This window comes from Strigops habroptila, chromosome 1 (assembly GCF_004027225.2).
Source record: "Strigops habroptila isolate Jane chromosome 1, bStrHab1.2.pri, whole genome shotgun sequence".
Lineage (NCBI taxonomy): Eukaryota > Metazoa > Chordata > Aves > Psittaciformes > Psittacidae > Strigops > Strigops habroptila.
This window is the reverse complement of record NC_044277.2, coordinates 333,932-347,328: the sequence shown is the minus strand read 5'-3', so window position 1 is coordinate 347,328 and position 13,397 is coordinate 333,932. Positions and strand designations below refer to the sequence as shown.

General features: G+C 63.5%; 1 protein-coding gene across 24 annotated transcripts in view; it reads left to right on the top strand.

Annotated features, from left to right (window-relative positions):
• Positions 1-13,049, top strand: part of PLEC (plectin) — a 46,008-nt gene extending 32,959 nt beyond the window's left edge. For 21 of the 24 annotated variants that reach the window (XM_032920078.1, XM_032920077.1, XM_030486905.1 and 18 more), the window contains 3 exons: positions 396-3,776; positions 4,901-12,419; positions 12,710-13,049. In XM_032920078.1, coding sequence (XP_032775969.1) covers positions 396-3,776; positions 4,901-11,212 — 9,693 coding nt within the window. In that variant the 3' untranslated portion in view covers positions 11,213-12,419; positions 12,710-13,049. The remainder of the gene's footprint in view (positions 1-395; positions 3,777-4,900; positions 12,420-12,709) is intronic. The other 3 variants (XM_032920083.1, XM_032920082.1, XM_032920070.1) reach the window with 3 other exon arrangements.
• Positions 13,050-13,397: the final 348 nt, after the last annotated feature.

Here is a 13,397-nt window from a genome sequence, read left to right as displayed (position 1 = left end):
TGGTGCTCCAGCCCAAGGTTGTCGGTGGCTTTTGGTGCTGGCCCCTCTGTTGTGGTGAGCCCTGGTGAGCGCAGGAGCCTCCTGGCTGGCTCTGGGCATGCTGGTGGTGCTCAAGCTGCTCGCTCCTGGTCTCCATTGCTCCGGGCTGTGCTCGCGCTCCGTTGCTCCGTTCCTCCCCTCTATGTGGTGCCTGGGGGCCGCCCTGCTGCCGCTGACCTGGCTGTGTTCTCTGTGTGCCATGCGTCTTCTGGAGCTGGTGTCACCGCGTCCGCGATCTGGAGCCATCCCAGGCGCATCCTGCGCTCATGTGCGTGGCCACGGCCCGTCGCATCCCTTTGTGATCTCTCTCTTTCTCCCCCCTCTTTGTTTTCTGTGCTTCCCCCTTCCCGCTCCAGAAAGCCGCCGAGAAGCTGAAGGAGGAGGAGAGGAAGCGGCTGGCAGAGGTGGAGGCACAGCTGGAGAAGCAGCGGCAGTTGGCCGAGGCGCACGCCAAGGCCAAGGCGCAGGCGGAGGCGGAGGCACGGGAGCTGCAGCTCCGCATGCAGGAGGAGGTGGCCCGGCGCGAGGTCGTGGCCGTGGACGCAGAGCAGCAGAAGCAGAACATCCAGCAGGAGCTGCTGCAGCTGCGGCAGAACTCGGACCACCAGATCGAGGCCAAGGTGAAGCTAATTGAGGAGGCCGAGTCCAGCCGCAAGAAGGTGGAGGAGGAGATCCGGGTGATCCGGCGGCAGCTGGAGAGCACGGAGCGGCAGCGCCTGGGCGCCGAGGCCGAGCTGTGCGAGCTGCGGGCGCGTGCTGAGGAGGCAGAGCGGCAGAAGCGGCAGGCGCAGGATGAGGCCGAGCGCCTGCGCCGGCAGGTGAAGGATGAGAGCCAGAAGAAGCGCGAGGCTGAGGAGGAGCTGGCGCGCAAGGTGCGGGCCGAGCGCGATGCGGCGCGTGAGAAGCAGGAGGCGGTGGCGGCACTGGAGGGCCTGCGGCTGCAGGCGGAGGAGGCTGAGCGGCGCCTGCGGCAGGCGGAGGCCGAAAAGCAGCGTCAGATCCAGGTGGCACAGGAGGCGGCGCAGCGCAGCGCCGAGGCCGAGCTGCAGAGCCGGCGCCGCTCCCTGGCCGAGCAGACGGCGCAGCTGGAGCTGTCGCTGCAGCGCGAGCACGTGGCAGTGGCGCAGCTGCAGGAGGAGGCCGAGCGCCTGAAGCAGCAGCAGCGCGAGGCCGAGCAGTCGCGGGAGGAGGCGGAGAAGGAGCTGGAGCGCTGGCGGCAGAAGGCCAACGAGGCGCTGCGGCTGCGGCTGCAGGCGGAGGAGGTGGCGCACCAGAAGACGCTGGCGCAGGAGGAGGCAGAGAAGCAGAAGGAGGATGCGGAGCGCGAGGCCCGCAAGCGCGCTAAGGCGGAGCAGGCGGCTCTGCGGCAGAAGGAGGCAGCTGAGGAGGAGCTGGAGAAGCAGCGAGAGCTGGCGGAGGGCACGGCACAGCAGAAGCTGGCGGCGGAGCAGGAGCTGATCCGGCTGAAGGCAGAGATGGACAACGGGGAGCAGCAACGGCTGCTGCTGGAGGAGGAGCAGTCCCGGCTGAAGGAGGAGGTGAGCGAGGCCATCCAGAAGCGGAAGGAGGTTGAGGATGAGCTGGCGAAGCTGCGGGCTGAGATGGAGGTGCTGCTGCAGAGCAAGGCCCGGGCGGAGGAGGAGTCGCGCTCCAGCAGCGAGAAGTCGAAGCAGCGGCTGGAGGCTGAGGCCAGCAAGCTGCGGGAGCTGGCGGAGGAGGCAGCGCGGCTGCGCGCCCTCTCTGAGGAGGCCAAGCGGCAGCGGCAGCTGGCAGAGGACGAGGCCGGGCGGCAGCGCGCTGAGGCCGAGCGCATCCTGAAGGAGAAGCTGACGGCCATCAACGAGGCATCGCGGCTGAAGGCGGAGGCGGAGATTGCGCTGAAGGAGAAGGAGGCAGAGAACGAGCGGCTGCGGCGGCTGGCGGAGGACGAGGCATACCAGCGGCGGCTGCTGGAGGAGCAGGCGGCCCAGCACAAGCAGGACATCGAGGAGAAGATCGCACAGCTGAAGCGCAGCTCCGAGAGCGAGCTGGAGCGGCAGAAGGGGCTGGTGGAGGACACGCTGCGGCAGCGGCGGCAGGTGGAGGAGGAGATCCGTGTGCTCAAGGCCAGCTTCGAGCGGGCCTCGGCGGGCAAGAGTGAGCTGGAGCGGGAGCTGAGCCGCATCCGCAGCGAGGCCGAGGAGGTGCAGCGCAGCCGCGAGCAGGCGGAGCGCGAGGCTGAGCGGCAGCGGGCGCTGGCACTGCAGGAGGAGGGCCGGCGGCGCGAGGCCGAGGAGAAACTGCAGGACATCCTGGCGGCCGAGGAGGATGCGGCGCGGCAGCGGCGCCTGGCACTGGAGGAGGTGGAGCGGCTCCGGGCCATGGTGGAGGATGCGCGGCGGCAGAAGGAGCTGGCGGAGAAGGAGTCGGAGCGGCAGGTGCAGCTGGCGCGGGAGGCAGCACAGAAGCGCATCGCGGCAGAGGAGAAGGCGCGGCTGGCCGCCATGCAGCAGCAGGAGCAGGAGCTGCAGCAGGCGCGGCAGCAGGAGCAGAGTCTGGTGGAGCGGCTGCGCGAAGAGGCCGAGCGCGCACGGCGAGTGGCCGAGGAGGCTGAGCTGGCGCGGGGCCAGGCCGAGCAGGACGCGGGGCTGTCGCGGCGGCGCGTGGAGGAGGCCGAGCGGCTGAAGCAGCGCGCAGAGGAGGAGGCAGCTGCCACGGCGCGGGCACAGGCGGCAGCCGAGGCGCTGCGCAAGGAGGCGGAGCTGGAGGCGGCGCGGCGGGCGCAGGCCGAGCAGGCGGCACTGCGGCAGAAGCAGTTGGCCGACGCCGAGATGGAGAAGCACAAGAAGTTTGCGGAGCAGACGCTGCGACAGAAGGCACAGGTGGAGCAGGAGCTCACCAAGGTGAAGCTGCGGCTGGAGGAGACGGACCACCAGAAGAACATCCTGGATGAGGAGCTGCAGCGGCTGAAGGAGGAGGCGAGCGACGCCGTGCGGCAGAAGGCGCAGGTCGAGGAGGAGCTCTTCAGGGTGCGGGTTCAGCTGGAGGAGCTGGCGAGGCTGAAGAGCCGCATTGAGGAGGAGAACAAGGCGCTGATCCTCAAGGACAAGGACAACACGCAGAAGCTGCTGGCGGAGGAGGCCGAGAAGATGAAGCAGGTGGCTGAGGAGGTGGCGCGGCTCAGCGTGGAGGCCCAGGAGGCTGCACGCATGCGGCAGCTTGCCGAGGATGACCTGGCACAGCAGCGGGCGCTGGCCGAGAAGATGTTGAAGGAGAAGATGCAGGCGGTGCAGGAGGCCACGCGGCTCAAGGCCGAGGCTGAGATGCTGCAGAAGCAGAAGGACCTGGCGCAGGAACATGCCAAGCGGCTGCAGGAGGACAAGGAGCAGATGCAGCAGCGCCTGGCAGAGGAGACCGAGGGCTTCCAGAAGACGCTGGAGGCTGAGCGCCGGCGGCAGCTAGAGATAACGGCCGAGGCCGAGCGCCTCAAGCTGCATGTGACGGAGATGAGCATGGCCCAGGCCAAGGCCGAGGAGGAGGCCAAGAGGTTCAAGAAGCAGGCGGAGGAGATCAGTGAGCGGCTGCACCAGACCGAGCTGGCCACGCAGGAGAAGATGACGCTGGTGCACACCCTGGAGATCCAGCGGCACCAGAGTGACCAGGACGCAGAGAAGCTGCGCCAGGCCATCGCCGACCTGGAGTGGGAGAAGGAGAAGCTGAAGCAGGAGGCGGCATTGCTGCAGCAGAAGGCGGAGGAGGTACTGGGTGACCGGGTCCCCTTAGCGGTGGTGGCATGCAGGGACCTCTTCCCCTTCCCCAGCCACGCGGCACCGGGTCCCGGCCACCGTCGCTGCAGCCCCTGCGGCATGGGCACAGGCACGGAGCTGCTGCACTGCCCGAGCCTCCAGCCCGTGTCCATCCCCCAGCCTCTGGGCTGCTGGGGGACAGGACCCCCACGCTGTGGGTCAGGGGCATGTGTGGAACCACCATTGGTGCAGCAATGCAAACCCCGCCCTGGGTGTCAGGGCAAGACCTCCCGTTGCCCTCTGCCCTCTCCTGCTGCTGCAGCTCCTGCTGCGGTGGGGTGACCCTAGCACTTTTCTGGTGGCCTGTCCTCCCTTGATCCTCTCTATGCCCAGCTCCCACCTTGGTACCTGACACAGCAGTATCCAAAGTCATGGAATGGTTGGAAGGGACCTTAAAGCTCCTCCAGTTCCAGCCCTCTGCCACGGGCAGGGACGTCTTCCACTAGAGCAGGTTGCTCCAAGCCCCTGTGTCCAACTTGGCCTTGAACACTGCCAGGGATGGGGCAGCCACAGCTTCTCCCTTCAACCTTTCAGAGTGTCCCACCACTCTCATGGTGAAGAACTTCTTCCCAAGATCCCAACTCTTCCTTCTTCCAGTTGGAGCCGTTCCTCCTCATCCCATCCCTGCATCCCTTGTCCAAAGCCCCTCTCCAGGTTTCCTGGAGCCCCTTTAGGCACTGGAGCTGCTCTAAGGTCTCCCCTTAAGGAGCTTTCTCTTCTCCAGGCTGCCCCAGCCCAGCTCTCTCAGCCTGGCTCCAGAGCAGAGCTGCTCCAGCCCTTGTAGCATCTCCGTGGCCTCCTCCTCTGGACTCGTTCCAATAGTTCTGTGTCCCTCTTGTGTTGGGGTCCCAGAGCTGAACCCTTGTGTCTCATCCCTGCTTGTCCCACCCCGTGTTGTTTGCTGCAGCTCCCTAACCTTGCTCTGCTCCCATTCACTCCTAACCCCTGCACTGGAGCCCATGTGGCTGAGTGACACTGCAGCCCTACCCCGTGCCGCCATGGTGCATGTCTCCCTCCCCATCCCCCCTGGCGCTGCATGGCACCGTTTGACCGTGCTGTCCTCTCTCCCACCCCAGATGCAGGTGGCCCAGCAGGCGCAGCTCCGGCAGGAGACGCAGCTCCTGCAGCAGAGCTTTCTGACGGAGAAGGATGCGCTGCTGCAGAAGGAGAAGTTCATCGAGGAGGAGAAATCGAAGCTGGAGAAGCTCTTTAAAGATGAGGTGGACAAAGCCCAGAACCTGAAGGCGGAGCAGGAGCGGCAGCAAAAGGAGATGGAGCAGGAGAAGCAGCAGTTGAAAGCCATGCTGGATGAGGCCAAGAGGCATCAGAAGGAAGCAGAGGAGAACGTCCGGCACAAGCAGGAGGAGCTGCAGCAGCTGGAGCAGCAGCGGCAGCAGCAGGAGAAGCTTCTGGAAGAGGAGAACCAGAAGCTGAGGGAGAGGCTGGAGCAGATGCAGGAGGAGTACAAGGCGGCACTGGCGCAGACCCGTGAGATCATGATCCAGACAGACGACCTGCCCAGGGAGGCCATGGTGGCTGCGGTGCAGCCGCATGTCCAAGCCATGCCCAATGACAGGGACGCATTGGATGGCCTCGCGCACAATGGTGAGCCTGAGTTTGCCTTCGATGGCATCCGGCAGAAGGTGCCCGCAGGCAAGCTGGTGGATGCTGGTGTCCTGAGCCAGGAGAGCCTGGAGCAGCTGGTGAAGGGCACTGTGAGCGTTGGTGAGCTCGCACAGAGGAACGAGGTCAGGAGGTACCTGCAGGGCCAGAGCAGCGTGGCCGGGTTGTTGATCAAACCCACCAACGAGAAGATGAGCATCTACGAGGCCATGAAGCAGAAGCTGCTGAGCCCGGGCACAGCGCTGGTGCTGCTGGAGGCTCAGGCTGCCTCCGGCTTCATCATCGACCCAGTGCGGAATGCACGGCTCTCTGTGAGTGAGGCTGTGCGTGAGGGTGTCATCGGGCCTGAGCTGCACAACAAGATGCTGGCAGCGGAGCGGGCGGTCACCGGCTACAAGGACCCCTACACCGGCGACCGCATCTCCCTCTTCCAGGCCATGCAAAAGGGGCTCATCGTCAAGGAGCACGGCATCCGCCTGCTTGAGGCCCAGATCGCCACCGGCGGCATCATCGACCCCGTGCACAGCCACCGTCTGCCCGTGGAAGCTGCCTACAAGCGTGGGTACTTTGACGAGGAGATGAACCGAACCCTCTCCGACCCCACCGATGACACCAAGGGCTTCTTCGACCCCAACACACAGGAGAACCTCACCTACATACAGCTCCTGGAGCGGTGTGTGACTGACCCAGACACGGGGCTGAGCCTCCTGCCCCTCACCGACCAGGCAGCCAAAGCCAGGGAGCTGGTCTACACCGACAAAGAAGCCAAAGACGTCTTCAAGAAGGCCACGGTGACGGCGCCGTTTGGCAAGTTCCAGGGGAAGACAGTGACCATCTGGGAGATCATCAACTCTGAATACTTCACCGAGGACCAAAGGCGGGACCTGATCCAGCAGTACCGGACCGGCAAGATCACAGTGGAGAAGATTATCAAGATCATCATCACGGTTGTGGAGGAAAGCGAGAAAAAGAGCCAGATGTGCTTTGAGGGCCTGCGGGCCCCCGTGCCCGCTGCGGAGCTGCTGGAGAGCAAAATCATCAACAAAGACCTCTACAACCAGCTGCACCAGGGCAAGAAGTCGGTGAAGGACGTGGCGGAGATGGAGTCCGTGCGGCAGTACCTGAAGGGCACCGACGCCATTGCTGGCATCCTGGTGGAGTCGACTGGCCAGAAGTTCACCTTCTACGACGCCCTGAAGAGGAACCTGCTGAAGCCAGAGGTCGCCCTGTCTCTGCTGGAGGCCCAGGCTGCCACCGGCTACATCATCGACCCCGTGAGGAACACACTCTTCTCTGTGGATGAGGCTGTGAAGGCTGAGGTGGTGGGTCCAGAGCTGCACGAGAAGCTGCTGTCAGCAGAGAAGGCAGTGACTGGCTACAAGGACCCCTACACAGGGCAGACGGTTTCCCTGTTCCAGGCGCTGAAGAAGGGCCTCATCCCCAGCGACACTGGGGTGCGTCTGCTGGATGTCCAGCTCACCACTGGCGGCATCATCGACCCCATCCACAGCCACCGGCTCCCACTTGACGTTGCCTACAAACGTGGCTACTTCGACCCGGAGATGAACGAGGCGATGGCCGAGTTCCGTGATGACGCCAAGGCTTTTTACTGCCCCAACACCCAGGAACACCTCACCTACGCCCAGCTGCAGAAGACCTGCCGCCGTGACAAGCAGACCGGCTTCTGCCTGCTGCCTCTGTCTGACCAAGCCATCCAGGCGCAGCAGGAGGAGGTCTACACTGACAGCCAGGCAAAGGAGTGCTTCGACAAGACGACTGTGGAGGTCCCAGTGGGCAGCATGAAGGGCCAGACCATGACCATCTGGGAGCTGATCCACTCTGAGTACTTCACGGAGGAGCACAGGCGGGAGCTCCTCCGGCAGTACAAGACCGGCAAGGTGACCATCGAGAAGATCATCAAGATTGTCATCACTATCATCGAGGAGGCAGAGACCAAGAAGCAGGAGAAGCTGACGTTCAGTGGGCTCCGGGCTCCTGTTCCGGCCAGCGAGCTGGTGGAGTCCCGCATCATCACCAAAGCTCAGTATGAGCAGCTGAAGGAAGGCAAGAAGTCAGTGAAGGACTTCTCCGATACAGAGGCAGTGCGGAGATTCCTGTATGGCAGCGACTGCATTGCCGGTGTCTATGTGGAGGCAACCAAGGAGAAACTCAACATCTACGAGGCCATGAAGCGGAACCTGCTGCAGCCCAGCACTGCTGTGGTCCTCCTGGAGGCCCAGGCAGCCACCGGGTTCCTGATTGACGCTGTGAAGAACCGTAAGCTCTATGTCAATGAGGCTGTCAAGGCTGGTGTGGTGGGGCCCGAGCTGCACGAGAAGCTGCTGTCTGCCGAGAAGGCCGTCACCGGCTACAAGGACCCCTACTCGGGCAATACCATCTCCCTCTTCCAGGCCATGCAGAAGGGGCTCATTGTCAAGGAGCACGGCATCCGCCTGCTCGAGGCCCAGATCGCCACCGGCGGCATCATTGACCCCGTGCACAGCCACCGCCTGCCCCTGGAGGTGGCCTACAAGCGTGGGTACTTCGATGAGGAGATGAACCGAACCCTCTCCCACCCCACTGATGACACCAGGGGCTTCTTCGACCCCAACACGCAGGAGAACCTCACCTACACACAGCTGAAGGAGAGGTGCATTGAGGATCCTGAGACTGGCCTGTACCTGCTGCCACTGCGGGAGCCTGAGAAGCCGACAGTGGTAGAGACCACACAGGTCTACACCGAGGCAGAGACGCGGAAGGTGTTTGAGGAGACGCAGGTGGACATCCCGGTGGGCAGCAGGGCGGGCTCCTCCATGTCGCTGTGGGAGATCATGCACTCAGACCTGCTGCCCGAGGAGCAGCGGAAGCAGCTCATGGAGGAGTTCAAGTCAGGCCGTGTGTCCAAGGAGCGCATGATCATCATCATCATTGAGATCATCGAGAAGACTGAGATCATCCGGCAGCAGAATCTCACGTCCTATGACTACGTCCGGCGCCGCATCACGGCTGAGGAACTCTACGAGGCCAAGATCATTTCCCAAGACATCTACAACCTGCTCAAGCAGGGCTCCAAGACCTTCCGGGAGCTCCTGGAGGTGGAGACCATCTGGAAGTACCTCTATGGGTCGGGCTGTGTGGCTGGTATCTACATCCCCTCCTCCAAGCAGAAGCTCAGCATCTACCAGGCACTGAAGAAGGGGCTGATCAGCTCGGAAGTGGCCCGTTCCCTCCTGGAGGCCCAGGCTGCCACCGGCTTCATGATCGACCCCATGAAGAACGAGATGCTGACCGTTGATGAGGCCGTCAGGAAAGGTGTAGTGGGGCCTGAGATCCACGACCGGCTCCTGTCCGCCGAGAGGGCCGTGACTGGGTACAGAGACCCCTACAGCGAGCAGAAGATCTCCATCTTCCAGGCCATGAAGAAGGACCTCATTCCCAGCGAAGAGGCCCTCAAGCTCCTGGACGCCCAGATCGCCACTGGTGGCATCATCGACCCACACTTGGGCTTCCACCTGCCCTTGGAGGTGGCTTACCAGCGGGGCTTCATCAACAAGGACACGTACGACATGCTGTCTGAGCCCAGTGAGGTGCGAAGCTACGTGGACCCATCCACGGAGGAGAAGCTGAGCTACACACAGCTGCTGAAGCGGTGCCGCCAGGATGAGGGCAGCGGGCTGCTGCTGCTGCCACTCTGCGATGCGCGGAAGCTCACCTTCCGTGGCCTGCGCAAGCAGATCACAGTGGAGGAGCTGGTCCGCTCGCAGGTGATGGACGAGGCCACTGCGCAGCGCCTGCAGGAAGGACTCACCTCTATCGAGGAGGTCTCCAAGAACCTGAAGAAGTTCCTGGAGGGCACCAGCTGCATTGCCGGCGTCTTCGTGGACTCCACCAAGGAGCGGCTCTCTGTGTACCAGGCCATGAAGAAGGGCATCATCCGGCCTGGCACCGCGTTTGAGCTCCTGGAGGCACAGGCAGCCACGGGCTACGTCATCGACCCCATCAAGGGCCTGAAGCTGACTGTGGAGGAGGCCGTTCGCATGGGCATTGTGGGCCCCGAATTCAAGGACAAGCTGCTTTCTGCTGAAAGGGCCGTCACCGGCTACCGGGACCCCTACTCTGGGAAGCTCATCTCCCTTTTCCAGGCCATGAAGAAGGGGCTGATCCTGAAGGACCACGGGATCCGCCTGCTGGAGGCCCAGATCGCCACCGGCGGCATCATCGACCCTGAGGAGAGCCACCGCCTGCCTGTGGAGATCGCCTACAAGAGGGGCCTCTTCGACGAGGAGATGAATGAGATCCTGCTGGACCCCAGCGATGACACCAAGGGCTTCTTCGACCCCAACACAGAGGAGAACCTCACCTACCTGCAGCTCATGGAGCGGTGCATCACTGACCCGGAAACCGGCCTCTGCCTCCTGCCCCTGAAGGAGAAGAAGCGGGAGAGGAAGACGTCCTCCAAGTCCTCCGTCCGCAAGCGCAGGGTGGTCATCGTTGACCCAGAGACAGGCAAGGAGATGTCCGTGTATGAGGCCTATCGCAAGGGCCTCATCGACCACCAGACCTACCTGGAACTGTCGGAGCAGGAGTGTGAGTGGGAGGAGATCACCACCTCCTCCTCCGATGGCGTGGTGAAGTCCATGATCATCGACCGGCGCTCAGGGCGCCAGTATGACATCGACGACGCCATCGGCAAGGGCCTGATTGACCAGTCAGCACTGGACCAGTACCGTGCAGGCACGCTCTCTATCACCGAGTTCGCGGACATGCTCTCAGGCAACATGAGTGGCTTCCGCTCGCGCTCATCCTCCGTGGGCTCCTCCTCCTCCTACACTGTCAGCCCGGCACCAGTGCGGACGCAGATATCCATGTGGAGTGACCCAACTGAAGAGACGGGGCCGGTGGCTGGCATCCTGGACACAGACACCCTGGAGAAGGTGTCCATCACCGAGGCCATGCGCCGCAACCTCGTGGACAACATCACAGGGCAGCGGCTGCTGGAGGCTCAGGCCTGCACTGGTGGCATCATCGACCCCACCACCGGTGACAAGTGCACCGTGGCTGACGCCGTGACCAAGGGCCTGGTGGACAAGATCATGGTGGACCGCATCAACCTGGCGCAAAAGGCCTTCTACGGCTTCGAGGACCCGCGCACCAAGACAAAGATGTCAGCGGCGCAGGCGCTCAAGAAGGGCTGGCTCTACTATGAGGCCGGGCAGAGGTTCCTGGAGGTGCAGTACCTGACGGGCGGTCTCATCGAGCCTGACGTCGAGGGCCGCGTGGCCTTGGACGAGGCGCTGCAGAAGGGCACCATCGATGCACGCACGGCCCAGAAGCTGCGTGACGTCAACACCTACTCCAAGTACCTCACCTGCCCCAAGACCAAGCTCAAGATCTCCTACAAGGACGCCATGGACCGCAGCATGGTGGAGGACGGCACCGGCCTGCGCCTGCTGGAGGCCTCCTCCCAGTCCAGCAAAGGCTACTACAGCCCCTACAATGTCAGCAGCGCCGGCTCCACCTCTGGCTCCCGCTCAGGCTCCCGCACTGGCTCCCGCTCTGGCTCCCGGCGCGGCAGCTTTGACGCCACCGGCTCCGGCTTCTCCATGACCTTCTCTTCCTCCTCCTACTCCTCCTCGAGCTTTGGGCGCAGATACACGATGGGTCCTGTGGAGGCAGCAGCTGCCTCCGCCTTGGTCTGGAGCTGCGGGTGGGAGGCAAGTGCGGAGCGTGCTGGGATGCACCAGCTGCCACTGCGCATGGCCTGACCTGCCGGCCCCTGCGCGAGGAACCCGCCACCCGCCTGCTCCGCATGTGGCAACGCTGCTGCTGCTCCCTAAGACTGATCTCCTGTTACTGGTTGAATGTGGTGATGACCTGCCAAAGCCGACCATGGCTTAACCAAAACTAACCCGTGAAACCCAGCATGGGCCGGAGGGTGTGTGTATTGAGAAAGAAATCACCCGGCCCCGCACCACACCCGCCCTGCGGCATGGCCTGGCAGGGCTGCAAAACAGGAAACCCAACAGAACATAGGAAAACCAACAGGACAACCAACAGGAAAAGAAAAAAACCGTTCTGTCTTTTGGATCTAACCACTTAGAGACTCTTTTATAATTAACCCGCCGCTTCATCCTGCTCCCCAAGGAGGAGACGACCCTTTTCCTGCAGACGTGTCAGCGGGAGGAGGAGGACACCGCCAGCCCCGCGCTGCCTGTGCACGAGGCACCCGACACTCCACGTGGCACCGGAGCTGCCGCTCTGCCCCAGTGCCCGGCACGTTCCCAGCACCACAGCACCGCTGCCTCCACTGTAAGTGCAGCAGGACCGGCCTGACCCCGCTCCTGCGCTTCGCCCGCCGAGAGCTGCTGCCGCCTCCGCCAGCCCGCGGCCACCGCACTCGGTTCCGGCACCGTGCTGGGCTCTGCCATGAGCCGCCGCCGCCGCCTGCTGCTGCCTCCCGTGTATCTGGGAAGGGCTTCACACAAGGCCCCGTTCTTGATGATGGTGCAGCTTTAATGAGTTAACAAGGAATTAATGAGGAATTAAGAAGGAATTAACAAGGAATTATTAAAAAGAAATGAGCAGGTGTCTGCCAGAGCCCGGCACCGAGCTTGGCACTGCCAAGCCCAGCCCGGCTCCATGCATGTTTCCTGCACTGTGTCCCCCTCACCGTGGGGGCTCTCTGAGGGGTGCAGAGGCTGCAGGACCCCATGAGCACGGGGGGGGTTGTGGACACCGGCGCGCTCCCGTGTTGGGAATGGCGGGTTCCTCTTCCCCTCGTGGCGGTTCCTCCGGTGCCGGTGCTGCAGTAACGCGCTCTCTCTCTGGCAGACATCTCTCCCCAGCCCCACTGAGGGCATCCCGGCGCCACTGGGCGAGCTCTTCACCTGGGTCTCCGGTGTTGGCAACTCGTGGATGGGTTCGAGGGGATGTTGGGACGCGGCGGCGGCTCGGCCGTGCTCACCAGCACAGGTAACACTGACATCTCCCATCGTTCCCTCTTCAGAGCCGGGGTTGCTGCCGCTGGGTTGGTGCTGGGGCTTCAGCCAGTGCCACGCCCCCCATGTGGTGACACCAGGGTGTCCTGGGCTGTCGGTCTCCTCCGGGCATGGCTCGGGATGGACTTGGCTGTGGTGCCATGACGCTGCTGGCCGCGGGCGCTGCTTGGCACGGGGCGGGTGCTGCCGGCGTGGGCTCGAGGGCTCCATCCCATGGACCAGTCTCCATCGTCTCATCCCATCTTTCTGTTCGCTCTGTTGTAGTGTGGCTGGATGTTCATCCCAACTCCCCTCACCGCTGCCACGGAGCCCCCAGACCCTATCCTGGGGCCGCCGGCACCGCGCTGCAGGACACGGGGACGTGCTCCCTCACCCTTTGCACTCACCAGAGCGTGGGGCCGGTGCTGCCGGGGTGCCAGAGCCCCTCAGCCAGCCCTGGGGCACCCATGCAGTGCCATGGCCCCCCGGCCCAGTGCCGCAGCTCGCCGCGGGGTCTCCGCAGCACTTCTCCTCCTTCCCGCCTGCTCCCATTTGCCACGTGTCCACCGCGTCTGTCGTTCCTCCGCATCCCTCGTTATTAATATGATGATGATGATGATTATTACTCTCATTCTCCGTTTTGCTTTCACGTGTCGTGCCGGTGGCAGTGCCGCACCAGGGCCCCAACATCCTGGTCCATAACCCACTGGCATCTCCTGTTTGGGGGGACAGGAACTGACCCCATGGGGTCCTGGTGCTGCCGCGTGGTGCAGCCGCAGCTGCAGTAAAGGGTGCTCCAGTCAGCAGCAGCTCCATGTGCTCTGTTTGACCCGATGCTGCCCCAGCGCTGCTGGTGCCAGTTGTCGGCTCCCAGATGCTGTTCGTGCCATGGGCTGCAGCGGGCCATGGTGCAGTGTGATAGGGTTGGAGCAGTGTTGGATGTGATGCTAGATGGTGGGCTGGATGCAGGGGT